Source organism: Poecilia formosa, unplaced genomic scaffold, assembly GCF_000485575.1.
Source record: "Poecilia formosa unplaced genomic scaffold, Poecilia_formosa-5.1.2 Scaffold2, whole genome shotgun sequence".
In the NCBI taxonomy this organism is placed as follows: domain Eukaryota; kingdom Metazoa; phylum Chordata; class Actinopteri; order Cyprinodontiformes; family Poeciliidae; genus Poecilia; species Poecilia formosa.
The window spans coordinates 677,817-703,757 of NW_006799941.1; the positions used below are offsets into that span (position 1 = coordinate 677,817).

Below are 25,941 nucleotides of genomic sequence, written 5' to 3' on the forward strand. Positions count from 1 at the left end.
ATCAAGAAAGACGTATTCAAGAACTTAAAAAAAAAAAAAAAAAAAACACACACACAACTCATTTCGTCAACTTTAACTTATTCATTCAGCTCCATTGTTTATGTTCACACAAGTTGCTCAGTCCAGGTTTGTTCACGCCTGCGCCAATATGTACCCACATATCCTGTTGCCATTTCCCACTCATATACTTATTATCATTTCATTTTTCTCCATAATTAGGTATTTTGGTAAACTAAATAGATGTGGAGTCAAAAAAGTATCCAATTTCACAGCCAATTAAATTTAATGAAATTAAATTTCCAAAACTTCTTATGGGTGTTGTTTTTATTTATTATGATTCTCATTCCTGTCTGTGGAAATTAACTCTTTCGGAATATGACACTTCTCCTTAAAACAAAAACACTTTGTGACCTTCTGATATAATTTGCTAGACTCGTATAATACAACTCTTTTGTAGCAGTTTATGAGCCAATATTGTCAAGGCAGGAATGAAACATCCGTCTACCAGGTAAAAGTTGCAGAAACATATGACCAAACGTATGACCAATGGAAAAAAACAAAAGAGGTACAAGTCGCCTATTCACAGATTTTTGTGAATAGCCAAATTTTGCATAACATTTTTGTCTAAAATGTTCACAAGAAAATTTCATGTAGGAAGCTGAAATGCCAAGACGCAATAATACTTCTTGACTTGCAAAGCAGCCAATCTAGGTGCACCATTCATTTTCTTTGGTGCTGATTGGCTGCAAATCTAATGCATATTAAGTAACCCTTGATGTTAGTCTTTTTTAAACAGGCAGTGATGAACATTTTTAGAAGGATCTGAAGAAGATGTGACCCAGCAAGCCAATTTACAATGCATGGATGAAACACATTAAATTCCAACAGCAAGTACAGATCAAATGGGATCAGCCACCAATCTTTGTTGTTTTACATCAGCCATCCAATATGAGTGTAGCAAATGGCTAATCTGTTAATTAACACAAACAGACAAGCAGCATCAGAGCCATTTCCCGGCAATAATATAAAACTGATAATGAACAAAGGCAGCATGTAAAAAAACAAAAAAACAACAGCAACACAACAAAAATCTAAAGAATCAGAGACAGTTCAAAGAAGGGAAAGTATGATTCAGCAACACGCTTCTGTCATGGTAGCCTCAATGCTGCATTCAGTTGCTGCAGAGCAAAGTGCTGCTTTTAATGTCATTAAGAAGCCATTTCCATTTAGTGTTAGAAACGAATGGCTAATTATATGCTCATTTAAGAGTTGTTTTGACCTAATTTTACCTCTGCAAGATTACAAGAAGCGTATATTAACTTTGTAAATTAAAATGACTGTCTGCAGTAAATAAAAAATAAATAAAAAAAATATTCAGGTTACACGTCATGGAATTACAGTATTTTATGCCAAAAAATTTGCTAAATTGCTTTTTTTTTCTTCTTTTTTTATTAGAACGTTGGTAAAAAAAAGACAAAAAAGACAAAAAAGAAAGAAATCTGTCTTTCCCATCCATGTTGAAAATAAAAGCAATTTGAGCATAAGCATAACTAAAAGTTGGTTCAATTTGGGCTGAGCAAAACAGTTGAGGATTTCTAAAATCCACAATAGCTTATTGTGCTGTAAGGTAAGGTAGTTTTATTTATAAAGCACATTTTTAGCAACAAGGCAATTCAAAGTGCTTTATATGAGCTAAAAGGAAATACAAACCAAAGGAAAGAAAACTAATCTAATGTTGTTCTAAAGTATGTAAACTAAGTGCTCCTGTTCAGGGTTGCTAAGTATCTAATTCCATTTCTAAATAGTGAGCACTCTACAGTTTCTGATCAAATAAGCTAAAGAGTGACAGATCTAATTCCTTTTCCAGGTTAAAGTGAGTACTCCACAATTCTAAGTTTGTTCTAAATCCTTTTCTGGGTTAAAAGTAATATAAACTAAGCAGTGATGCTCCTGTTAAGTATTTCTGGATTCCAAGTTCGTAGTTATTCTAATTCTAATTTTGACTATTTCTGGGCTGTATAATATTGATCTAAATAGTGCGTACTCCACACTTTCTGATATTACTAATAAACTAAAATAATCCTTTTCTGGGTAAATAGGGAGTACTCCACCGCTTCTAAAACAAAAAAGAGGAAAGGACACATTAGGGCAAATGGCAACATTCAGACAAAACAAAGACACGAGTGAACAAGTGTTGACTTGTTTCATATCTTTTATTCCAATGGATGACAAAAGGCCAAAAACATGACTTATTTGTTGGAGAATCCTACACAACAAAAGCAGCCTGCCACTTCCACCTCAAGCGGGTCACCAGCTTGGTCACACAGTACTGTCTGATAGAATCCCATTTCTCAACCCGCATTTGTGGCTGTACTGGTCATTTAAGCATGAAGAGCACACCCGAGCTAATCCCATAAATGTTCAATGGCGGTGAGGTCAGGACTGCGGGCAATGCCATTCCACCCTCTACATTCCCAAATTCTGGTGATAATCCTTGATAAAGCGTGCTCTGTGGGCGCAAGCATCAACATCTTGGAGGATGAAGGTTTGTCATTAACAATGGAGGTATGGAAGCTCAACCTAATATTTCACCTAATTTGCCTTCAGTGACGAAAACTCTCAACCCAAAGAGATGAGGCGTCACACCATCACACTGCCTCCACCAAAAGCTGTGTGACATTGGCTGAAAAGATTTTTTCTGATTGTGACACACATACCCATGTCTGCTTATCAACCCATAAATCCATTTTCCTTACAAAAAAGCATTTCTGGAACATAGGAACACAGTAAGAAAAAACACAAATTCCTTTAATTACTTTGTTATGTATAGGTAGTAGAGCAACATTTCAATTTACATGGAATCATTCCCTGTAGATTTAGGAAAAGGTCCACAAAACGTATCCTTGAAGATGCAGACGTGTCCATTAACAGCAGCAAAGGTTTGTAGGACGGAGAAAGAAAAAAAAAGACTGAAGAGAAGGACTTACTACTGGGCGCAGTCGATGAGCTGATATTCGTTGGATCTTTCCCAGCATGCCCGCACACCTTCATCATGCCAGAGAGTCTTTGTGTGGTCATAAAACTCCTGAAAGCACAAATATGGGTCTGAGACAAAAGACTTTTGACTTGTACATGTAAAGTATCTGAGTAAATACAGTTCTCAGCAGCTAAAACAGGAGGTGACAACCTGAGATTACACACCAAACAATAACGGTTGCAACCGTTAAGAAAATGATTGCAAAAAATTTACTGAAATTTTGAAAAGTACCAATAATTACTGGCTTGAAGACACTATTTGTTGTCTTATGTGGGAATAGGACAATTTTGGGTTAAAGTAGGAAAAACTACATTAATCTACGAAGGCAATGGTCAAATGTAACCCAGCTGAGAAAATAAGTGCAAGGTTTACAATAAAACGCATTAGCACAGGGCTGCTTTATGTAGTTTATGAGTCCCATGCTTATAACTGTATTTCTCGTCTGCTCCTTTATAGGTGAAAGCGTTTATGGACAGATGGAGGGAGGCAAGATACACTCCCTAGCTAAGTTTGGAGTTTAAGGTCGGCTCGGAGAGGAGCAGCAGATGAGCGGGCTCTGGCAGCGGCAGGAAACAGAGCGGTTCACCGGGTTCATGAAGAAACGGGGAGCTTTGTACTGACAAAAGGCTTGGCTGTCACTGCAGAGGCCTATCTCTACAATCTGCTGTTGGTCACTCGAGCAAAAATAAGCCATTATGAGCCATACAGTTAATCAGCATACTCTGCTAAGCAACAGAGAATGAACAGCATCTCATGATAAAAATTTAAACAAAGTAAATTTTAAAAAATTGACAAGTTTAAAATGATAATCTGTCATTGTATTTGTTCTGAAGGTTATGGATGTGTGATTAAAAAAAATGGGCAATAAGCAGTAGAAGAAGTAGTGAAAAAAAAAAACAATCCAGAGATGATCTGTAGTTTGACATGTGACTTTCTGAAGAGCTCAACATACAACTGAAACCAGATATTTACATACATTGCATACAAAGACCTAGCCGTTTCTTTATTGCCGTCTGATAAGTTCAGAGAGTGAATGGTGGACCTCCGCAAGTCTAGTTCTTCCCTAGGTTCAATTCCCAGGTGCCTGAAGGCGCCATGTTCATTCGCTGAAATCAATTATATGCAACTATAAACATAACTGAAATGTTCAGCCATCTTATTATGCAGAAAAGACAAAGGCTGTGTCCTGGACAGACGTCCTACAACAAAACTACAATTCATGATTTATTTTTAATTGTTGTACTGAAAGCAGTGATGGAAACAGATAACTTTTTTCTTTCTTCCATTGAAGTAAAAGATATTTTAAGGCTTATGAGTATAAAAAAAACATTAAAAAGAGAGAGTTAATTCAGTGGTAGGAAGGTGTTTGAAATACTCTCAAAGTTTGATGATTTATTAAACACAATGAAGAGATAAAGATACTAACTAGAATAAAACTATTTAAAGACCAGTGAGAGCATAAAATGTATTTAATAACCATCACTAACATTTTCGTATTTTAGGGTTTGCTCATTCTTTCGGAAAGTGTGAATATTCAAACATGGTTACTTGAACAAATTTTGCGTAAACCTTCGATTTATTACAGCAAATTACAATTACATTTTCAATAATACTCTGGAAAATATTTATTACAAGTGGCAGAAGATGAAGCTACATTTTGTTTCAACCAGAAATCAAGTGATCAGTAAGTCCAAACCTTTTTATTGTGCATTATCAAAGAATAAAAATTACCACAAAGATTAGTAACTCTGAAATGTATGAACATTTCTAAAAAACAAAAAAAGGCCTTATGATGCAAAAACTCTTCATTTTCTAAGACAAGTGTCCAGTCAAAAAATGTAATAATGTCCTCCTGTAGAAATATGAGGCATGTCTCTATATGGATGCCCAGTGGTGTGGTTGTATGGCTGTGTTTTTACCCTAAGAAAACACAATGTAAATATTTATTTTGCAATGCTGCAGTTATTCAGCAAAGCTACACAATTAAGTAAATCTCAACAAAAAAAAAAAAAAAAAGGCAAAGCAGAAATCTGACATAACTGCCATTTATGGATGTCGGGAGGAGGACTTTTTCTCCCTGATACTCAAAGTTATTACAGAATATACGTAATAACTTTACATATATGTACGTATATGTACAACACCAAAATCGGTGCCGTATATTTTGTGTATGTAATTATTCAAGTTGCATTTCTGAATATTCACTTTATTTTTGAACAATCGCAGTCCTCTTAACTCAATTTAAAATGTTAAAAAAACTCAAACCTGAATATTTTCAGAAGGTAAAATAAATGGATCAGTGAGAAGCACAGCCACCCAGCCTTTAAATACCAGATATAAGTTCTTTATTCAGTTTCTTAAGATTATTTTTGTGTGTGTCAACAACCACAGTCTTCCACCAGGCTAGTTGTGCAGAGATATACAACAAAGAATGTGATGGAGCTTAAAATTATAGTCTTTATTAAAGATGCAGACTTTATCCCCATAACGACTTGAAGAAAATGTCTTCTAAACATAGACAGTAGTTCTGGGAGTTTATTTTGAGTTCATCTTCAGTTGGAAAAGGCCCATCTAACTTATCTTTATTAAAGAACAGCCCACATCACTACCCCACCTCCACCTTGTTGGCATCATGGTTGACCGGAGCTCTGTGCTGATTATTTATCCAGCAACGGGCCCATGCATCCTTTCCATCAAGAGTCACTCTTATCTCATCAGTCCAGAAAACCTTTCGAAAAATCGGTCTTAAGATATTTATTAACACATTTTCGACATTCCAGCTAACTTGTCTTATTTTGTGGTTTTTAAGTTTCAGCCTTACTTTTTTGAATACCTTCTGTGTGATCACATCACAAATCTAGGCTATTTTAACAATGCTACATCCCTCAGAAAGATGTTTCAGTGCTTTGAATTTACAGAGTTAGTAAGAATTTACAAAGTTGGCCCAATTTGCTTGAGGAATAAAAGGGACCCAAAATTCTGTTTATACAGCTGAAAGCAATAGTATGGTCAAAATGCTTGTTTGCTCATGTACACGCGAGCCTTAAAACTCAGTTGCTGTGAAGTAGTAGCAAAATAACACACCAAATCTCTACTAGATGACCTACATTAGTGATTGTGTCCCATTCTCTTATAAATTATGTTCTATGCTGCCGTGTCAGTTCCTCTAAACAGCAACAGACATTTTCTCCTGACATGAGTTTCTCCAGGATAGCCATACGTCTCTATAAGTATGTATCTGACCCAGCACAGTTTGCTACATTTTTCACCAATTTCATTTTTTGCTTCGGCTGATGATGCTCTCTGTAAAATATGATAATTCTAGTATCTTTAATCTCAGTTTTGATTTGACTTGTTGATAATTTACTGTAGTTCTAAAGCTTCATAAAGTTGGCATTATGCCTTGATCATAACTTTTGATACCGTATGTTTCAGCTGCTCTCTAGACAACTCTCCCTTAAATCAAAAAGGTATGTGGTTGGACAAGTAGGTCACATGTCATGTCACTTTCATTTTGAACATCACTGTAAAATTACATAGTGTGAAGAAAAATCCAGAGTCATAACAATAACAAATAGCACGGCCTGTGCAACAGCTTTTCCAGCCGTGGGCACAAAAACAGTTCACGATCTTAAATCCTTGCAAATTGTCTTCCCACATCTCACTGTGGGTGCAATGAACATAAAAATGAGAATTGAGTTTTGTCAGAAACTCTGATACAATTATTTAAAAGAGACATAATCGGCACCCCAGCAATATAATAGGTAATTGATCATTGTGACATTTCTACTTTTATGCTCTTTTCAAAAAATTGATGAACACACCTCCAATTATCTTTGTCAAGAATCTGTGTTTTTCAAACGACCCTCTATATTTCTTACAACCAACTGAACGTTTACCGACTTTGTTGCTGTACAAAATGTACCATGTCAGAGTTTTGACTGTACACACACATGCAAGACCTGTCTGTGCTGTTTCTCTTCCTGATAATTTCCAGAAGCATTTAAATCTGTGATTGCATTGTTTTGTATGCAGGGAAGGATCAAGAGCCTAGAAGAAAATGAGTAATTATCAGTCCAAAATATAGATCATCTCCTCAAGCTAAATGTATGAACGCATAGTATGGTTCTTTGGATTTACCAGAGACACGATATCAAATTCCTGCATGATGAGCACATTAACCATCAAGGTTATTGATTAGACTGAAAGCCTCCAAGGAAATTTAAAGGAGGATTACAAATATGTGAAACAGCCACAGTGCTTCAGGCTTTCCTCTCTTCCACCCCTGCTGAAGGCAGAGCCAACCAGTTTAACTGGTTTCCAGTATGCCCTCTGGCCAAGCAAGGGAGAACGGGAACAAGAGTTTACAGATGAGAAGGAGGTGGAGGAGCTGGGCCTATCAGACTTTCTGATTCATTCTCTTCCCTCAACAGCCACAAAGTCACTTTGATCAATAACACCACTGACAGCAATCCAACAGCATTAGTAGAATGATCGTCTTTATACCTGCTATGATCGTCAATGCTAAAATAGTAACGAAAGAAAAATACTTCTAGCTCTAGTCCTCCTTCCAATAATCACTCTGCTGGTCGGAAGCAAAAGTCTGCTGACCGACTGACAAACGGCAGAGGGGAGAGTCAGGGTGAGACAGGCAAACATAATAAATTTGCCATGACGCAACAGAGGCAATATCAGGAAACTTCCTTTTGCTTACGTACAAACACGCTCACTCTTCACTGGAAGCTCAGCTGTAAATGACAAAAATATACGAGAAAGAAGCCTCCCACTTAAAAGTGAAGCAGACATGCTTGGAAAAATAATAAAAAAAAATACATGGAAGACATTAAAATAAACCTCATAAAAAAACAGCGATACAGCTATGTGTCAGTTTTACCATTTCCTATTGTCAGTTGTTCTGCTTTTCCTGTACGAGACATTTGATTCTTTGATACAGTTATCCAGCAGTGAAGACATTTTTTGTGAATGAATGAAAATTTACGTTTACCCAACTAGAAAGTGAACATGTGGCTCCTGAACAGTGGAACCTGAAGGCTGAGGGCTCCTCAGGTGAGTCCCTCAGAGTCCTTGTGTCTCTGTAACCTCCGTCCCTCTGGACATATTTAAGTTTATTAGAGATAATCAGCGGCTCGGATCTCTCAGGTGAGAGGCTCATTCAGCTGAAAGCCTCCCATGTGGAACCAAACCTGCTAATTACTGAAGCACCGCACAAACAAAAGGTGTGAGATGTTTACCTAGCACAACCAGGCAGAACACCTGCAGAATTCAGCAGTGAAGACTTGATACTCTAGACTTTGTTTCTACATGCTAATATCTTCGATATACTAAAACTTTGAGAAAAATAAAGTTTCAGTAACATTAAAATTATAAATTGTCAACGGAAAGCACCTTATTGTAGTAGAAATAGCCCTACTTCAATTTTGACATTTCATGCCCTGGGTAAGGGAGTCGAAAAGCTACTAACCTTTCAGCTGTAAGCATTCAGCCACAGATGTGTTTTTAGAGGTTTTTAAGAGGTACCCGTCCTCATATCATTTATATAGATACCAGACGCCACAATTATGGCTCTGCCCTGCTCTTTTTTTCCCCCCGTTGTGTTTCTCAAGCTGGCAGAACAATTTTAATCGTCACATGCCAGCGCTTTCAGGTTCTAGCGTCAGTCTCTTCAGCCTCTGATGGCTGCTCCAATATCGTAAAAAGTTGTGAGAGTAGAAAGAGCAGAAACAGGTTGATTTAGGTAATTTACAAATATTTCACTGCATACATTACATAATTCGGTTGGCTACAAAATGAACATGCTAAATGTGCATTTGGTTATATGTGGAACAAGCTGTGCAATCAACATGGCAGAACTGCAGTTTAAAATGCAGGTTGGGGGAGGTGAAATAAAAAGACACAGTTCTACTTGACAGGGTACTGTTTGGCGTTTGCAAAGCAGCCAGTTCATTTTTCTTGTCATTGATTGGCTGTGCCCCAAAGAGCAGAGATAAGAAAAACCTTTAATATTAGTTTCTTCAGTAGCATCAAAACGCTTTCCACTTTGCTTGTGAATGAATATTAAACATATATTTGGAATATAAACTATTAAGGTAGGCAATTATGCACATTACTAGAAGGTGAACCAAAGTATTTGCAGATTTTAACCATTTTGTTTATTCAGATTATCTGACATCAAAATGTGTTTGTTATTTGTTATTTTGAAACACTGAACACTGGCAAAAACGCAAAAACAGAATAAATCTGTATCTTTACTTTAGTAAATCTGTGTTAAATGTTTTTGCTTAATTTAGCAACAAACCAAAGTCTAACAAATGAGAACACAGTTTGATCAGGTAGCCATCAGATGATATGCTAATTTAGAAAGTTTACCAACTTACTGAAGGAAAATCGAAGTCCTTCTGGTTTACTAGGCTCAGGACGTAATTGACCCGGGACTGGTTTGCAGGACACGCTAACTGGCACGGAGGTGTGAGCGTGTTCATGGCAGCCACGATGGTCTGGGCGGAGAGAGCAGAACAAAAGCAAATCAGAGCTGCTTCACACTGTGATACAACCCACACATTACATATGATCCACGTCAATCTCACACAGAAAAAAGAGTCGTTTCTTACCTCTATAGCTTCTTTTATGTTGTTTTTGATATCATGAATTTTCTGTTTTTTCTCTCTGTGCCGAACAAAGAACACATTTGAGCTTTTAGTTACGTTTCTCCAAAAAGCATCACACACGAAGAACTCGGCATGCTCATGTGTTAGCCAGATAATTACAACTGGCCTTTTTATTACATGGTAATAAAACTTCATCACCTTAAAATATGGAAATTTAAGTGCTACACAATATTTTTTTTTCTGCGAAAGCAGCAGCTTGAAAGGAAAAATTGTCCCAAACTGACTGTAAAATGATGTTTGGCTTCTTTTTATATTACTGCCAGCAGGATTCAGTGTGAATGTGCTGCATAATATAAAGTTCTGCTGGATCTCTTCACCAGCCTGGAGGTAAATTATACCTGACATCAGTGTTATGGCTGCCCCAGACGCACAGACACTTATTTTGCTGAGCAAGAGCAACCCCTGAATTTTGTGTTTGCTGACGCGAAATGAGAACAGCAGAACTTGGCCTTAATTTTGACAGCCACATTTATTAAAAAACACAAAAACAAGCCGAGTGAAGGGGGACATTTGAGGAGAATATTACTACATCTTTTAAGGCGGTTTTAAACTGCTTTTTAAATTATAAACACTAAGAGGGCCCAAAGAGCCAGTTTCATATATCGCCAAACAAACAGTGAGTTTATGTAATATATGAGGGCAGTGAGTTTTGATTTTGTCCTGAAATGCTACCAAAGACATAAAGGTGGTCTTTTTTGTTGTTGTTGTTGTTTGAGGTTCAACTATTTTAAAGTAAGAAATAAAGAATATTTTCAAATGTGTTATTTATTCTGATCAATAACAGAATATCTGAAAATTCAATTGTTTTTCATCATTAAACACATAAAACAATATGAAAGATAACATCCAGCAATAACTATTGTACATTTTAAAAGTTTAAAAAGGGAATTGTCAACACCAACAACATAAATCTGTTATTACTGGGTTAACATTCAGTGTCTAATTTAGCAACATGCAACCAAAAACAAGGCGCATGATGATGCCACATACTTTTCAAAAAATCACACTTCATGTTCAGTGTAGACACTAAACCGTGATGAAGAATGTGTGCAAATTGTATCCAGGGTCAAGTAGATTTTTTTTTTATCTATATTTAGTTAAATATCAATAAATCAGACTGTAAACACCATTACAGAACTCGTGCTGGAAATTGATAGTTGAAAAATACTCTAATCATAAAGCACAAGATCTTTGGAATTTGTGCTCTCAAACATCTGATTTAATCCAAAGTAAAAAAAAACACACAAAAAAAAACAAGATGTATGTTAGCAGATTTGAAGAAATGACAGCAACATTATTTTTTTTCACAATAAATTATCTGCATCCTGCATATTGTGGTTATGAATTCAGATCAAACAAGCATTTCCACTTGATCCTTCTCACAAAATCCATCTTCAAGAGCTAAATTAATAATGCACAGGAAAAAAAAGAAAAGAAGAAAAAAAAACATTTTTAGTTCAGTTTTTATCAAGTTATTTCTTTTTTTATTTTCTAATTATAACTGAATGATGAATTATGAACAATATGTTTCCTTAATTTTGAAATGAAATTACTGATGAATTGCTTTTGAAACATGTACATAATTATAGTTCAAAGCCTGGTATATATCTTTGTTAACAATTTAATTTTATTTGATATGTAAAGGTCTTCAATACGGCAGTCTGCATCTTTTTATGTTGCATATTGCTCATGACTTGAATGCATTTTGTGTAATTTAAGTTGGTGACCGTTGCATTTAACCTTTTGTAGGTTTAACAGAAACTATATGGGAGTTTCACTGTTTTGTTTTCTTTGTAAATCCTGCCACATAGTCGGTTTGAAAGGTTTCCTATTCATTCTGTTGATGTTATCATTGCACCACAATGTTTCCTTTCAAACGTTGAGAAGTGTTTCTTATGTGCTTCCTGATAATTCTTTCCAACTTTAATTTCAAACCACTAAGACAATGTGGATAAGTTTTAACATCTTAGTTTCTATCAAAATTTGCCTCTATTTTTGGCATGTCTGTTTGTTTGTGTTATTCTTTTGATTACTTTTTAAATAATAAATAATAAAACTAACCTCTAATGTTGCCTAACCCACAGGCAAAAAAAAATGCATGAAACTGGGACTAAAATCGACCCAACTTGGAGGGTCAGTGTTGCCATTGCACCAGGATATCTGGCTTCAATGTGACCTGAAAACAACCACATGATGATGCTTCCGCCCCCCTAAAGAAATTATTTCTTGGAAAAAAAACTGTTTTAGGAAATTCACGAGACAAGGATGGCTGCTCAGCACCCAGGGGGAATATGTATCAATGAAAACATGAAACAGACTAAATAAATGTTTCATCCATGAAGTTAAATACCCTAAAAAATGTAATTAAGCAGTTTTCCTTCCAGCTTTATTTGCAGGAAAATAAATAAATAAAACACACACACACATACAGAAACAAATTGTCCAGAAAATGAAGAACCTGCAGCTTAAAAGAAGGCAACAACTTACTTCAAATTCTGGCCTAAAACAAAATCTAAAATTGGTTCAACATAGAGATGCACTAATTATTGTGGCAACCAGTTTCCAGTCTCTGGTTTCTTTATTTCATTTTTAGATCTATATCATAAATTTATAACACTCCCTGCTGTGTAAATCATGATTATTGTCATTATTAGCGTCATACTGTGTACAAACATTGAGTCTCGTCCTGATGTGTTGCTACTATAACCTAATAGTACTTAGTTATGGCGCGTTCACTGATCAGATAAAGATTGTATTTTTGACTTTCCACCCAGCTGGTCACCAGTCACAATCCTTTAAGTTAAAAAGCTATACATAAGGCCTCACGCTCACCAGTCAGTTTACTGGTGTATTTATAGTTTAAGTTAAAAACAGAAGTTATTAATATCTACACTCAGGCAGCATCATGTGGAAACTGATCTTCAGCTATGCCTGCTGCTAGAAGTTGATTCAATTTCATCAATAGTTGATTTGATCAGAAGTCTAAAACACTTTGAAATTTTTATAATTTATGTGTAAACTAAATGATTACTACATTACAAAAAAAAACATAACACACTTTAAATAATATTTTATACTGAATAATTATTGACTAATATAAATCTAAAATGTACAGAATCTCTTGTCTGCCAAACAGATCTCCAGTAGTTTTGTTGTACTGCTTGTAGTCAGTGCGATGAATGTTTCACTTTTTTTTTTTTTTATTCCAGACAGAAAATGAATTCACAGCAAAAATGATCAAAATCTTTGATTAAATTGTATCCAAAGGTGTGACACAGTTTGGACAGAGAGAAAAGGAACCACACTTACTCTGAATTGAAGCCATTTACGTGCAATATTCGCATCTGCTTGACTATTGTACTTTTCCCAGATTCTCCGGCACCTGGGAGTGAAGGCAGAACAGTGTTAGGAGAAAAGAAAGCAGAACTGTACAACAAAACACAACTAACGAATCCACAATGCATGGATAAAACAAGATCTGATGCCCTGAAGGAAAATCTGATTAAAAACTAATGTTTAAGATTTCACATTTAAGTGATATGAACTTCAGGGTTTTGTTTCTCAAAGTTGACCCTAAATCTCTGTCCTCCATCTTAACAGATGTACTGCATTTTAGACACAAGAAAGGCTGACATGACAAAATAAAAAAAAATAAAAAACTTGATAAAAACAAATACAAAAAGCTCAATTATTTTTCAACTCTCTCTCTCTCCCATACTTGTCACCTCCAATAAAGGAAATCCTTTGAGTGTGAGTAATTTACCAATTTAAATATCAGGACAACTAAACTCAGTAAACTAAAGGAGTAAATATAGACTACTTAAAGCATAACAGCCAATACAACAACATTTCATTGTCAGATTTTTTGTTTGTTTTGTTGCAAATTGTTACTTAAGAAAAAATAAATCTATCCCCCACCCCCACAAAAAAGCTCGTCTCTGGTGACATCACATAAGGCAAAAGGTAATTCATCCGAGTCCTTGCTAATGTGACAACTTGTATTTTCTTATTTTTCCCTCTTTATTAGCATAGTTTTGTTCAGTACTTTCATTGAGAGGTGTTTACTAAAGCCAGCTGATCAGTGTGCATGAGAGACATCTGGAGGAACAGAGAACTTTCAGAGTCAATTTCAGCTGTGCTTATTATAGGAGCCTCCGCATCCAAAACAAGGTCAGAGAAAATCATACATAAACCAATAGTATTTCTGAATCTCAGTCAGGACACTGACCATGAATTTGGCATCAGAAATAGCCCAACGTGTTTCCTAGGAAGCCAACAACATCCCTAAAGTGCTATTTAGAGGTGTAATGTGTGTGTGTGTGTGTGTGTGCACAAATCTGGGATCAGTTTCAGATTAAAACGAGCCCGACAGACGTTTCAGAGAAGCTACTAATCCTAATGGTAATCCTAATTTGCACTCCGAGGTTTAACAGGATACTAGTCTTCAATGTGGAGACACAAATGTTAAAAGCCAAAAATAGCTAAACTGTCAATCAAAGACCCCATCCCCCCTCTATTTTTGAGCACTTCACTTGATAAGAAAGCCAAAGCGAAGGCATCCAGAATGCTAACTGTTAACACAAACACACCAGATCGCAAGTGGTATCTGGGAAGGAGAGAGGAGCGTGTAAGAACGCCTGTGAGCGGCCTCCCGGTCTCTGCGTGGTGCCTGAGCGTGCTGCCTTCACACAGATGGTGGTGTCTGTTCTCCTGTCTCTCACATGTTCAGTAATCAGGCTCCATAATGACCCCCAGAATGCAGGCCAGCCGGATTTTTTTTCCTCCAAGAGCTCTGTGTCAAAACACTAAACTGGTGGCGTGAGATTGTATCAAGCGCATCATTTTGTTTATGCCTTGCAGAAGAGTTCCTAGAGCATTTTTCTTCCTGCTACAAAAGCAACAATTATTGAAACATATTTTAGTTCGAAAAATCACCTACCTAGTAGAAGAAGTCGATGAGTTGCCCGGTATATCTGTTTGTCTTTTTGCAGCTGTCTCTCAATCTTTTTGTTCGCCTCCCTCTGAGCCTTCTCCTCATTTCGCTGGTCTTCAGTCTTACTATTCCCAAGACAGCCCATCTTCCCAATATAAAAAAAAAAAAAAAAATAAAAAATCCAGTTATGGGCTCAAAGCGGGTTGTAAGGTGCGTGGATGGCTAGATGCTTTTAAGAATCCTAAATTCTTGATCTGGACCACCAGAGGAACACCTGGCTCAAAATTGGTGACATCTATGTTCCCCAGGCAGAAGCAGATGTCAGGTAGTAGACTTCGCCGAGGCGTTTTATTATGGATGTGTTTTTTTTTTTTTGTTTTTTGTTTTTTTTACTGGAAAACCATCAGCAGAGAGATCAGAAGTGGAGCAAACGATCCCGCCCTCTCAAACACTTGATTCCCGTGTTTTTCACTGTAAATCCGCAATGAAGTCATCAACGCTGATATGAGTGGATGTGGAATTTCCAGCTTTCTGGCTGCTCATGAATGAATCTCTGCGCCCCAGATTCCTTCAAGGCGTACGGATCTCAACCACCAGTATTTGCTTTTTTCATATATATATATACACATATATTTTTTTATAGCGATGATACAAAGATTTTTATATTTTCTCAGCAAATGTCCCCTCAGGAGCCCATCTTCGGCTGATAACTCCCACTGCCATTCAATCCATTTCAGACAGACTTCTGTTTTCTTCAGTCTCCCTTTCTTAATTATTCTTGTTTAAAAATACACATTTAGGTTTATTAATCAAACTGGTTGCAATTGAGTTTCAAACAAAAAAAAGAACATTAAAGGACGAGAGGGAGAGAAATTTAAAAAATAAATATTTCCTCTTAAAATGACGGCATGTGAATCATCAGGCTACAACGGGGCTTCTTCCAAAATCTCACATTTTATTTTATTCAGGAAGGTTCTCAGCAACCTTATTGGTGATATCCTGTGCCAAAAATTCAGTCCTGTCTTCGATCAATAGATGCGGGTGTCTGTCTTTTTTAAGGAGGGTTTGACCAACATCAACAAAAAAAAACAGAAAAGGAAAAAGGCCCCTAGTCCGTCCTTTTTCTCTCCGTAGCGTTAATTTGTGTTTCTCCTCGCATCGGAAATCTTCTCCGGCCGAGCACAGGCGGCTCTCGGCAGCTGGCTGTCCGTCTCCGCGACCAAATATCCGGACGATATTCGTGGAAATCCTCCGCTGTGTCCCCCGTTTTGGCGCAAGCAGCAGCAGGAGCACAGTCCGCTGTCAAGTCTCTCGCCTTTTTGTATTCCCTTTGAATCCGTACGGCAGATAATGGTTACATGTGCATGATACATGAACATACCGCGGTGGGGTTTTTTCACTCACTTCATCCAAACGGAGACAGGCAGTTGCTTTCGGCGCCGATAGCCCGCGGCCGCTCCGTTGAACCGGTCAGGTAGGTGAGAGTTGCTCCGTTCGCGGTGTTTCTCTGAATAATTTTTGCCCCCGTTTTTTTTCTCAGAGAATTGTACATTGAGATAGATAGCGCTGAAGAGGTGGGGTGGGGCAAACGGCTCTCACGGAACCCTGGGAATGAAGAAGCGGTGTCAAGTTTTCCATGACAACCGACTTTTTTTCCGGTTGAACCTTTCACAATAAAAGCAAAAAAAAAGCACCACATTAGCAAAATGCCTGCAAATGTCTTCAAGTCTAGTGGTATGTTTTTATTCCCTTCATTTTGTGTTTCAAATTTGTCAGCTGAACAGAAAACACGTTCTTTAAAGATTTTCATATTTAGGAGATGTTCTAAAAGAAATCTAACAGTTTAAATCCTAGTGTCAGAAAAATAAAGTTTAGAGATATTATTTTATTTTGTTTTTTAGAAAACAAATAAAAAGCTAGCCCCCCTCCCCCATTCCAAGTGTAAACTTTGTTTGTTGTTGTTTTGCTTTGTTATTTAAGGACTGTTTTATCAAAGTCTGAGAGAACAAAAAATCAGCAACAACATTGTCTCTGATTTTTTATTTTTTATTTTTCATTAAAAGTCAATTCTGGCCTAAGGTAACTGGTATGTTTACACTACTTATATTACTTATATATTCACAAAGTTGAAACCAACAGTTTTGAGTCATTTCAATAAAAAATACATCAACTCGTAATGGTAATTCTTAGGGAAAAAAACAATTTGATTTGTATTTAATGTCTACAAAACATGTCAAAGACCCTGTTCAGTTTGAGTCATAATTCTCAAATTTTGGTACAAATAGGCTGGTATAACTTAGGATGTCTTGAGTGATGCTGAAAAGAAATTGTGGTTTTAAATAGGCCCATTTATACATCCCAGTTAATTGTAATATACAACTAATAAAAGCACCAAGAGCCATTAAGAGTTGTTCAAGCACAAGAACCTTTCTGTTTACAAACATTTACAATTATATTGGCTACAACTGTGTAAAAGAAACATTAAAAATGTTTACTTCAATTTATTTATGAAAATAAGTTGTTCCCCAGAAGTATGTTTTTTGTGAAGCACAAAGAGTTGACCTCTTAATTTAATTGCTGTCAATAAATTATTCTATTCTAATATCTCTTCTTTTTTTTTCTTTCTTTTTTTTTTGAATGAGAGGTTTGATGCTTTTAATTTGAATGGCAAACCAGGATCCTGCTGATTTCCGTTTTATTGCTGCTTGACTCTGGTCTTTAAAGCAGCGTCGGTCTTTGGTTGGATCACATGATCGCCGGGAGCGTCAAGAAGCAGAGGTACAGAAGGGGAGAGGCGCCCTCTTTGAAGCAAAAATGATTATCAGCCTACCCATCCTCCATGAATAACTGAAATATTATTGATTAGGTTATATAAAAAAACACTACAAACACATAAATAAAGATTATATGTTATATGTAGAATAATAGCTGTAACTTTTAAGCAATTGCAGCTTTAGAAAGTTGGCCAAAAGCATTGCTTTGGATTTGAAAAATCACACAAGAGCAATTAGTTTCAATAAAACTCTCAAAAGCTATAAACTTGAAACAGTTTTCTTTTAGCCTTAGGTTTGTTGTGCAAAGTGTAAATCAATCACCAGAAAATTAGCAATAGATTAATTACTCAATAGTTTAGTTCTTTAATAAAGAATTAAAAGAATAGTTCAGGTTTCTTGAGGTTCTGTAAAGAGGTTATGAGAAGTCACAATGTTAATTGTAATGGACAAAAGACAAAATAATACTTACACTTTGTGAAAACATGTTTTATCCCCAAAATATGTTGTTTGTTTTTCAAATTTTTTTTATCTTTACTTTGGTGTAAAAAAAAAAAAATCAGCATTAGATGGTTCTGCATCAGACCTGGACAAGTCTGTAACCATCCTACTTGTTACAAAAGAGAACTCGTTAAATTTGTCACATTAGACAATTTGTTTGTTTAAATGGCCTTACTTTTGAGTTGTACAGAACAGTAAGTTTTTGTCATATGAAAACAATGCATTATAAGTCATTTATTTGTATTTATATTCTGTACAAACCCATCTTAAAAATAGGCAGCATCTTTTGAAGCACCTTCTGATTCAACTTTTTAAGCTAAAGCCCAAACCTTTAACTCAGGTTCCATTGGACTTTAACAACCCCTCCCCCCCAATGCTCCGGGAAGCTTTGAATAGATCTGAATGCTTTCATTAGAAAAAAGTTTAATAACTTAAAATTGTGTTTTCTAGTTTTTAGATTCAACGCACACGTGGAATGCAAATATTACTTGCAAGAAATTTCAGCAACTCCTTTAGTGCCTCTTTGCATCTCAGACTAGTGTCTTCAAAACAATTCAATCCAATTCAATTAAATTAAATTCAAAAATGCTTTACTGATCCCAAAGGGAAATTAAATAATTCTCATCCATTTTCTAATATCACCGTTCTCTCACGTTGTTCCTGGTGGAAGGTATCAGTAACAATTATTCCCATTATTGATACCTGCCTTGATTCTACAACTGTGTAAATATACCATATAATTTTTGTTGCCCTTCTTCTGACTGGTACCTTTGACTACAGAGATCACATTGATCATCTTGATCTGCTAGCTATGGCTTTAGCTAATGGATGTAAATGTACAAATCCCTGGAAAATAAGTTAAACTAATCAAAATCAGAGAACTCTATGTTAAAAAATTTGAACTATTTCTTTGAAATGACTAATGACTGGGCAGCTCTAAAATAATGTGTACCAAAATAAGAAGCCACCATCAATAATACTCTTTTTTTGTACCAGAGCAGATTATTTACAAGATAGAATAACAACAGCATCATTAATTATTATCTATTTCCCACAGTTTAAGGTGAGTTGTATTCTCCAACTTTCCAATGAGTTTCCTTGAAAGAAATGTAGATAACACAACAGTGCAGCATCCTTTCTCACCTGGTAGTGATCGGGGTATTTAAATGAATCATGCCCTTTAAATCTGACATGCACACACATAAACACAGATTCCTTCATGATTCATACACAGCAGACAAACTGGCACACACACAAACAAACTCCCTCCATAAATGCGTCAAAAGGCTCAGGGCAAAACACATAAAGGTCATCAGTGACAACTAAATGCTGCTGTGGCTCTCTAATGAACTCCAACAGACAACAGAGGGTGGAGCTAATGACTGGAATCAGTGAAGTTACAAGATGAATCCCAGGATTTCAAATGGTCATCTCACTTCAGCTCAATTCAGAGCGATACATTTTTTTTTCTCTCAGTCAGGTGAATTTGGTTCAGATAGTTTTTTTCACCATGACAGTGTTTCTCAGATGGAGAAATATTTCAAAAATAAGAACTAAACTTCATGCAAACTCTTCACCAGGTTAGATGTCAGGGATAGCTCTAAAAACAGGACAAATACATTTCAGTCTGCTGTGGAAAAGTTTTCCCCTCTTCTGACTTTTTTTTGTCACACTTAAATATTTCAGAAGATCAAACAAATTTTAATCTTAGACAATGATAATTTAAGTAAATGGAAAAAAAACAGTTTCCAAATGATAATTAAATGTATTCATGAATTTGTAGCAAGGCACATACAGTCAAGTTAAAAACTACTCTAGAACTTTAAAAATAATCAGTTCAACTTGAAATAAATTGAAAATGTAAAGTTATATAAAGGCTCTCAGGTGTGAACTTTAAAGTGTCATAGCCACCTTTATCCTCTAGATGGTAGCATTCGTCATAATCTGACCATTTATCAGCAACAGTACGCCATAAAGAAGTACATGAAGTTCCTTTTTAGTGTTTTTGAATAGAAACTTGGTCATTTTATTTAGAATACATACCAAAATACATAATTACATATGTCGGACTAAATTTAAACTGGGGATCCTACTGATGCTGTTACTTATAGATGCTATGAGACACTGAGCAATGAAGTGAGCCACTTTATTTCAACTTCCTTCCTGTTTTTGATCAGATGTAGAGTTCAGCGATATATCTTTTAACTATATATATATGATTCTGCATTTAGTAATGCAGGATTTTCTGTCTTCTACAGCTAAATAAATTTACAGATAAGGTTTAACCAAAACAGCATTATTTAATATAGCTTAATATCCATGTGGAACCCACCTTAGTGGTAAAATACCATTTCAGACTTTTATATATTCACAGTTTTCAATGAGTACATAGATGAACCACATAATCTATTTTGTAAAGACACCTGATTCACCCCTCAGGTTTACAGGCCTCGTGTCCTCTTGAAGGTTTTACACCTTGAGCAGCTTAATAAGTACAAATGTATTAAATAATAATAAAAAAAACAACTTAAAAACCATTCTAAAATCAACCTCCAAGACTGCTGCTCCTTGAAAAATCACAAAAAACTCCCCCTCAGATGCAGTAACTAATAGGACATCTTTATGTCACTGATGACATCATTTCTGGCCCCATATATAAGACAGATGAGAGCACTGAGGACTATCTCGGAGCCTCAGCTGTTCTGTGGACTGTCTCTTGATCACCATGCGTGAAATCGTACATCTGCAAATTGGACAATGTGGCAACCAGATAGGCTCCAAGGTAATACAAAGAAATAATTACTAACTTATCACCTCCATAAAATGTGATATGTATCAAATGACTTGCATCAAAAACTCTTGGTTAGTTGTGGAAACATGATTAATTGGCAGAGTTATAAGTATAATAATTACTGTTAATACATTTTGTGAAACCATGTTTAAAGTAGTCCATACTGCATGTATTTTTTATTCTTGTGGTGAATATTTTGAGTCGTGCGCTGTGTCACTCACTGTGAGTGACACAGGGTGTTCCTTGTCAAGCTCTTAGTTGAAAGATAAGGACCAAAGTAGAACTGACAAGGGTGGGACATTTTTATCATGACTAGCACAAAATAAGAGCCAGGAAGAACAAAATGATAAAAATTGGTAACACTTGCTGCTTTTTGACATTTTAGGCTGTAGTTGTCTTCAAAGAGTCAGGTTACCTTCGGTTTAAAAATGCATTTTACATTATATACACTCAGTATTCTGTATCTAGCTTATATAAAAGCATGAGACAAATAGATCACTACTTGTTCCGGCTCAATAATGAATTAATTGATGCCTAACATATTGTGCAAAACTTTTAAAGAATCTTGATTTCCCATTACTATGCATCTTATGAGGTTTTTTTTTTAACTGAAATGATTGGCAGCCAAAATACTAATAACTTTTAAGAGACTTAAGGAGAAACTTGATATTTAGAAGGAAAATAGGAAGACATGGGGAACAAGTCAAGACTTTTTGTAGATGGATACTGACCAGATGATTTATTTATGGGGACATAAAAATAGTCTCCTTAAGTGCAATACAATACCATCACATTTTAAACATTAAAAATTAAAGTGGAGCTCAACTATAAAGAGGATCTTTTAGGAAACAACTTACTATGGGTGTTGTATTGATAATTTTCTTCTGTTTTAGTTCTGGGAAGTTATCAGTGAAGAACATGGGATAAATGCAACAGGCCTCTACGAAGGAGACAGCGATATACAACTGGAGAGGCTCAACGTCTACTTTAATGAGGCACACGGTACCAGAAGAGTTCATTTGCTTGCTCAGACTTATTCAAATACTTAACCACAAATATTGTGTATTGAGCTCAGCTGTCTGTGACTTATTTTGTTTTTTAGCATAGAACTGGGTATTAAATCACTGAAAGGTATTGGTTGAAATTGCCCATTCCCAGCTTTGTTTTCAAAAGTTATTGGTTCTGTTTGTAGGTGGTAAATATGTCCCCAGGGCGTTGCTTGTGGACCTGGAGCCCGGCACTATGGACAGTGTCAGAGGAAGTCGCATTGGTGCTCTTTTCAGACCAGACAATTTCATCCACGGTGAGCCCAACTGAGAAGAAAAACACAATATTCATGTTATTAAATTCTTCATGATGGTGGCGATGGTGGCAGGAGTTTGCAGGACAACCCTACCGATTTTCCTGCAATCGGTAGGGTTGGTAGTTTGATTTCCACTCTGTCTGCCTCTGTCATCATGTCTTTGGGAAAGACACTAAAATTGTTTTGCCTAAGGGTGGTGGTCAGAAGGCTCAGAGGTGTAGAGACATAATTTAACCCTGTCTGTTTAACTGGAGTAATTCCTGTAAAAAATAAGTTATTGATTCGTAATCTATATATTGTGGATAAATAACCTAACTTCTATAAATCTGGTGGTGCAGGGAACTCAGGAGCTGGAAACAACTGGGCAAAGGGCCACTACACAGAGGGAGCGGAGCTGGTGGAGCACGTCATGGACCGGGTCAGGAACGAGAGTGAAAGCTGTGATTGCCTCCAAGGCTTTCAGCTGGTTCACTCGCTGGGGGGAGGCACAGGCTCTGGCATGGGTACCCTCCTCATCAATAAGATCAGAGAGGACTACCCAGACCGTATCATGAATACCTTTAGCATCATGCCTTCTCCTAAAGTCTCAGACACAGTGGTGGAGCCTTATAATGCTACACTCTCGGTGCACCAGCTCTTAGAAAACACAGACGAGACTTTCTGCATTGACAACGAGGCCCTTTACGACATCTGTTTCCGTACCCTAAAACTGACCACACCGACTTATGGGGATCTCAACCACTTGGTCTCCTTGACTATGAGCGGGGTCACAACCTCTCTCAGATTTCCAGGACAGCTCAATGCTGACCTGAGGAAGCTGGCTGTCAACATGGTGCCCTTCCCCCGTCTCCACTTCTTCATGCCAGGCTTCGCCCCACTGACACCTCGGGGTAGCCAGCAGTACAGAGCTCTCACTGTACCTGAACTTACCCAGCAGATGTTCGACGCCCGCAACATGATGGCGGCATGTGACCCCCGGCGAGGGCGCTACCTCACAGTAGCTGGTGTTTTTCGAGGTAGGATGTCCACCAAAGAGGTGGATGAGCAGATGCTCGCAATGCAACAGAAAAACAGTGCCTACTTTGTTGATTGGATCCCCCATAATGTAAAGGTGGCTGTGTGTGACATCCCTCCTCGAGGTCTAAAAATGGCTTCCACATTCATTGGAAACAACACAGCAATTCAGGAGATATTCCGTCGGGTGGGCGAGCAGTTCTCCCTCATGTTCAGACGGAAGGCGTTCCTCCACTGGTACACAGGAGAGGGAATGGATGAAATGGAGTTCACAGAAGCTGAGGGTAACCTCAACGACCTGGTGGCAGAGTACCAGCAGTACCAAGATGCAACTGCTGACCTAGATTGGGAAGCAGAAGAAGAAGAAGAGGAAGGACCCTCATCTGCAAGGATCACAAAGGTTCAGTCTCGGACGGAAACCAAACTGGAAACAGTGGTAGAAACCAACAAAGAAACTGTAGATGAGTAGTGTGGATGGGGTATACAGCTTCACACATAAGGACTCTTTGGGCAAGAATTGAGATGATGTATGTATAGTGAATTTCTTTTGAAACCATTTTTTTTAAGTTAACCTGTTTTACTTGTATTTTTTTTTAATTCATTTTATTTTTATTTTTATCTTTTACTGGATTCAAGGCTTTGATGAATATGTTTTGGGCTTTTGATCTTTGAAAAAATCTTTCAGCACTTATTTGAAATAAATATCTTAGACATGTAATGCCAACAGCAGACCCATGATTAACTAGACAGATTTGCCTTTTAGATGGCCTGCGAATGCTTCAGATGTATATAGAAGGTGATTTAAAGGAGGCTTCTGTCAGGGAATCTCAGCCTATGCTCCTCCAGAAGAAAGATGGGTCGTAGTATTAAAAAAATATAATCACAAGGAGGACCAATAAAGGACTAATAGACAAACCTTTTAATAACATGACAATTAGCCACGGTTGTAAGCATGCAATTTAAAGCTATGTTTACATTTACTTCTGCTTCTTGTTTTTGCATATTTGTTTTAAGATTTAACAAGTCAATTTACACACTAATTACTCTAATTACTGCTGGGATTTTATTTTACCGCACTAAACTAATCTAAGAGTAATTTATATCCATGCAGTCTGGACTCCTCATGGACATGTTCATTATGCCTCCCTTTTAAAAAGCTTTTTAGCCAAACACAAATTGTATTTGTAACATAAACAATTCTTTGGAAAGAGGGAAATGGTGCCACACCCAGAAACAGTCCTTTCATAACTGCCCCTTATGTGGAACTCCAGTTGTATAATTTCATAGCTAGAGCTAATTAATGCTAAGCACTTACTTTTATTATTGTATAAACTGTTGGAAACTGAGTTGGGAGATTAGAAGAGCAATAAAAATGTCAGTGATCTTGTCAGCAAAATGAATGAGTTTTAATTCAGCATGTTGCAGTTTGCATTTCTGTTTCTCACAGGTGAAGTCATTCAGCAAAGCAATAAGCCATAGTGAAACATTATATAACAAGTACACCATTCACCCTATTTGTAGTCTGAAATGTCATGTCTAGTGGTGCACATCATGTTAAAGTTTACAGTAAACAACTACTCCATGGGTGCAGTAGAGGTCAAAGCAGAAAACCAATAAGATTCTATCCAGTTATTTGGTCTTGTATAAACGTCCTTTTGTTTGTGGTACTATTGTAAAATGAAACCCGTGGCTCACTGATTCAGAGTAATGACCATAATATGTATTAATTTATGAAGAGTGAATAATATAGCATTCTTTCTTCTCATTCCAGGGGCTGTATTATATCTTAATGCATTTATAAAAACTATTAAGTGGAAAAAAAAGAAGCATGCATTGTGGGTATGTTAGACTATGTCATCCCTGTATGCAGAAGCACTTTTTAAATAATGCAGACAATATTTTTGTATTTTTAAACAAATGTTCTAGTTGATTTATTTCTCTTTGAAATATTGAATTTATTTGTACATGTCTAAATGAAATATATTTCCAGCATTTCTGTGTAACCCATGACTTTAAACAATGTTTCGTTTTTGTGTATGATAAAAGGAACATGTATTAAAAGCTTTTTCAAAACTTTGTCCCCTGACAGCAGGTTTAATTAACTGAAGTTGAACTGAGGCAAACTGTGGCACTGGAAAGTACTCTGATACAACGCTAACCGTGATACTGTTCAAGGCTGTCAGACTGTTTCCTCCCTCTTGCACAAGTCTGGTGCCCTGCGATTACTCATAACTTGGACAGAGCGTGTTCACTTCTAGATAAGCACACTTGACTTTCAGATGCCCCTGCACTCTGCAGTAAAGTTGACTGAACTCTTGTACAGTACTGTGACAAATTAGAGAATGTGTGTAATATAGGTTGCGGTGCCAACAGACATATCAAAGTTCTTTTTCAGGACAGGTCAAGAGAAAGTCACGCAGCAACATATCTAACATGAAATGAATATTTAAAACATTTTCAATAAAAGTAATTATGTTTAGGTGTTCAGACAGACATGAGTATTAAAATGTTTACAATACAGGAAAATATACATTTATAGAATTTAAGTAAAAGTATTGAATATTACAGTGACAGATACTCCTGACGTATGGACTAGAAATGTCATTTCTGGCACAAAGATGATAACTATGACATGAGGGTCCGAACCTATATTTGTGGGTCAAAGAAAATTAGTATAAATAACAAAATGTCAAATCAAATCAAATCATTTAATTTCCCTCTGGGATTAATAAAGTATTTTTGAGTTGAATTGAACAAAAAAAGACAAACACATCCATCACAAAACAGACAATTATTCCAAGATTTAAAAAGGTTGAGGTAAGATAAGAGTAGGCAGTTATAAAATAAACCAGAACAAAATTATTTTAAAACATTTTCTGTTTTTCCTGCGTTTGATGACAAAATA

The 25,941-nt window shown here is 36.5% G+C and overlaps 2 protein-coding genes across 4 annotated transcripts in view; one reads left to right on the forward strand and one right to left on the reverse strand.

The window, feature by feature from the left end:
* The window catches only part of LOC103135537 (guanine nucleotide-binding protein G(s) subunit alpha-like), a 33,579-nt gene extending 17,290 nt beyond the window's left edge, over window positions 1–16,289 (reverse strand). Inside the window, exons 1-6 of one of the 3 annotated variants that reach the window (XM_016669886.1) lie at window positions 16,061–16,289; window positions 14,663–15,984; window positions 13,033–13,105; window positions 9,667–9,721; window positions 9,433–9,552; window positions 2,988–3,085 (exon numbers count right to left, since the gene is read on the reverse strand). In XM_016669886.1, the coding sequence (XP_016525372.1) occupies window positions 2,988–3,085; window positions 9,433–9,552; window positions 9,667–9,721; window positions 13,033–13,105; window positions 14,663–14,801 (485 nt within the window). In that variant the 5' untranslated portion in view covers window positions 14,802–15,984; window positions 16,061–16,289. Of the gene's footprint in view, window positions 1–2,987; window positions 3,086–9,432; window positions 9,553–9,666; window positions 9,722–13,032; window positions 13,106–14,662 lie in introns of all 3 variants that reach the window. The other 2 variants (XM_016669876.1, XM_007548329.2) reach the window with 2 other exon arrangements.
* A 4,298-nt stretch (window positions 16,290–20,587) lies between these two features.
* Window positions 20,588–25,114, forward strand: tubb1 (tubulin, beta 1 class VI). Its single transcript, XM_007548350.2, has 4 exons — window positions 20,588–20,710; window positions 21,613–21,721; window positions 21,912–22,022; window positions 22,361–25,114. Exons 1-4 carry the CDS (start codon window positions 20,654–20,656, stop codon window positions 23,503–23,505), a joined length of 1,422 nt encoding a protein of 473 aa, XP_007548412.1. The 5' UTR covers window positions 20,588–20,653; the 3' UTR covers window positions 23,506–25,114.
* Window positions 25,115–25,941: the final 827 nt, after the last annotated feature.

Excerpts from the sequence above, each read along its gene's own strand:
- tubb1 (XM_007548350.2), top strand. The coding sequence starts at position 20,654 with ATGCGTGAAATCGTACATCTGCAAATTGGACAATGTGGCAACCAGATA. Across the intron at positions 20,711-21,612 it reads GCAACCAGATAGGCTCCAAG|TTCTGGGAAGTTATCAGTGA; the intron begins GTAATACAAAGA and ends CTTCTGTTTTAG. Across the intron at positions 22,023-22,360 it reads ACCAGACAATTTCATCCACG|GGAACTCAGGAGCTGGAAAC; the intron begins GTGAGCCCAACT and ends CTGGTGGTGCAG.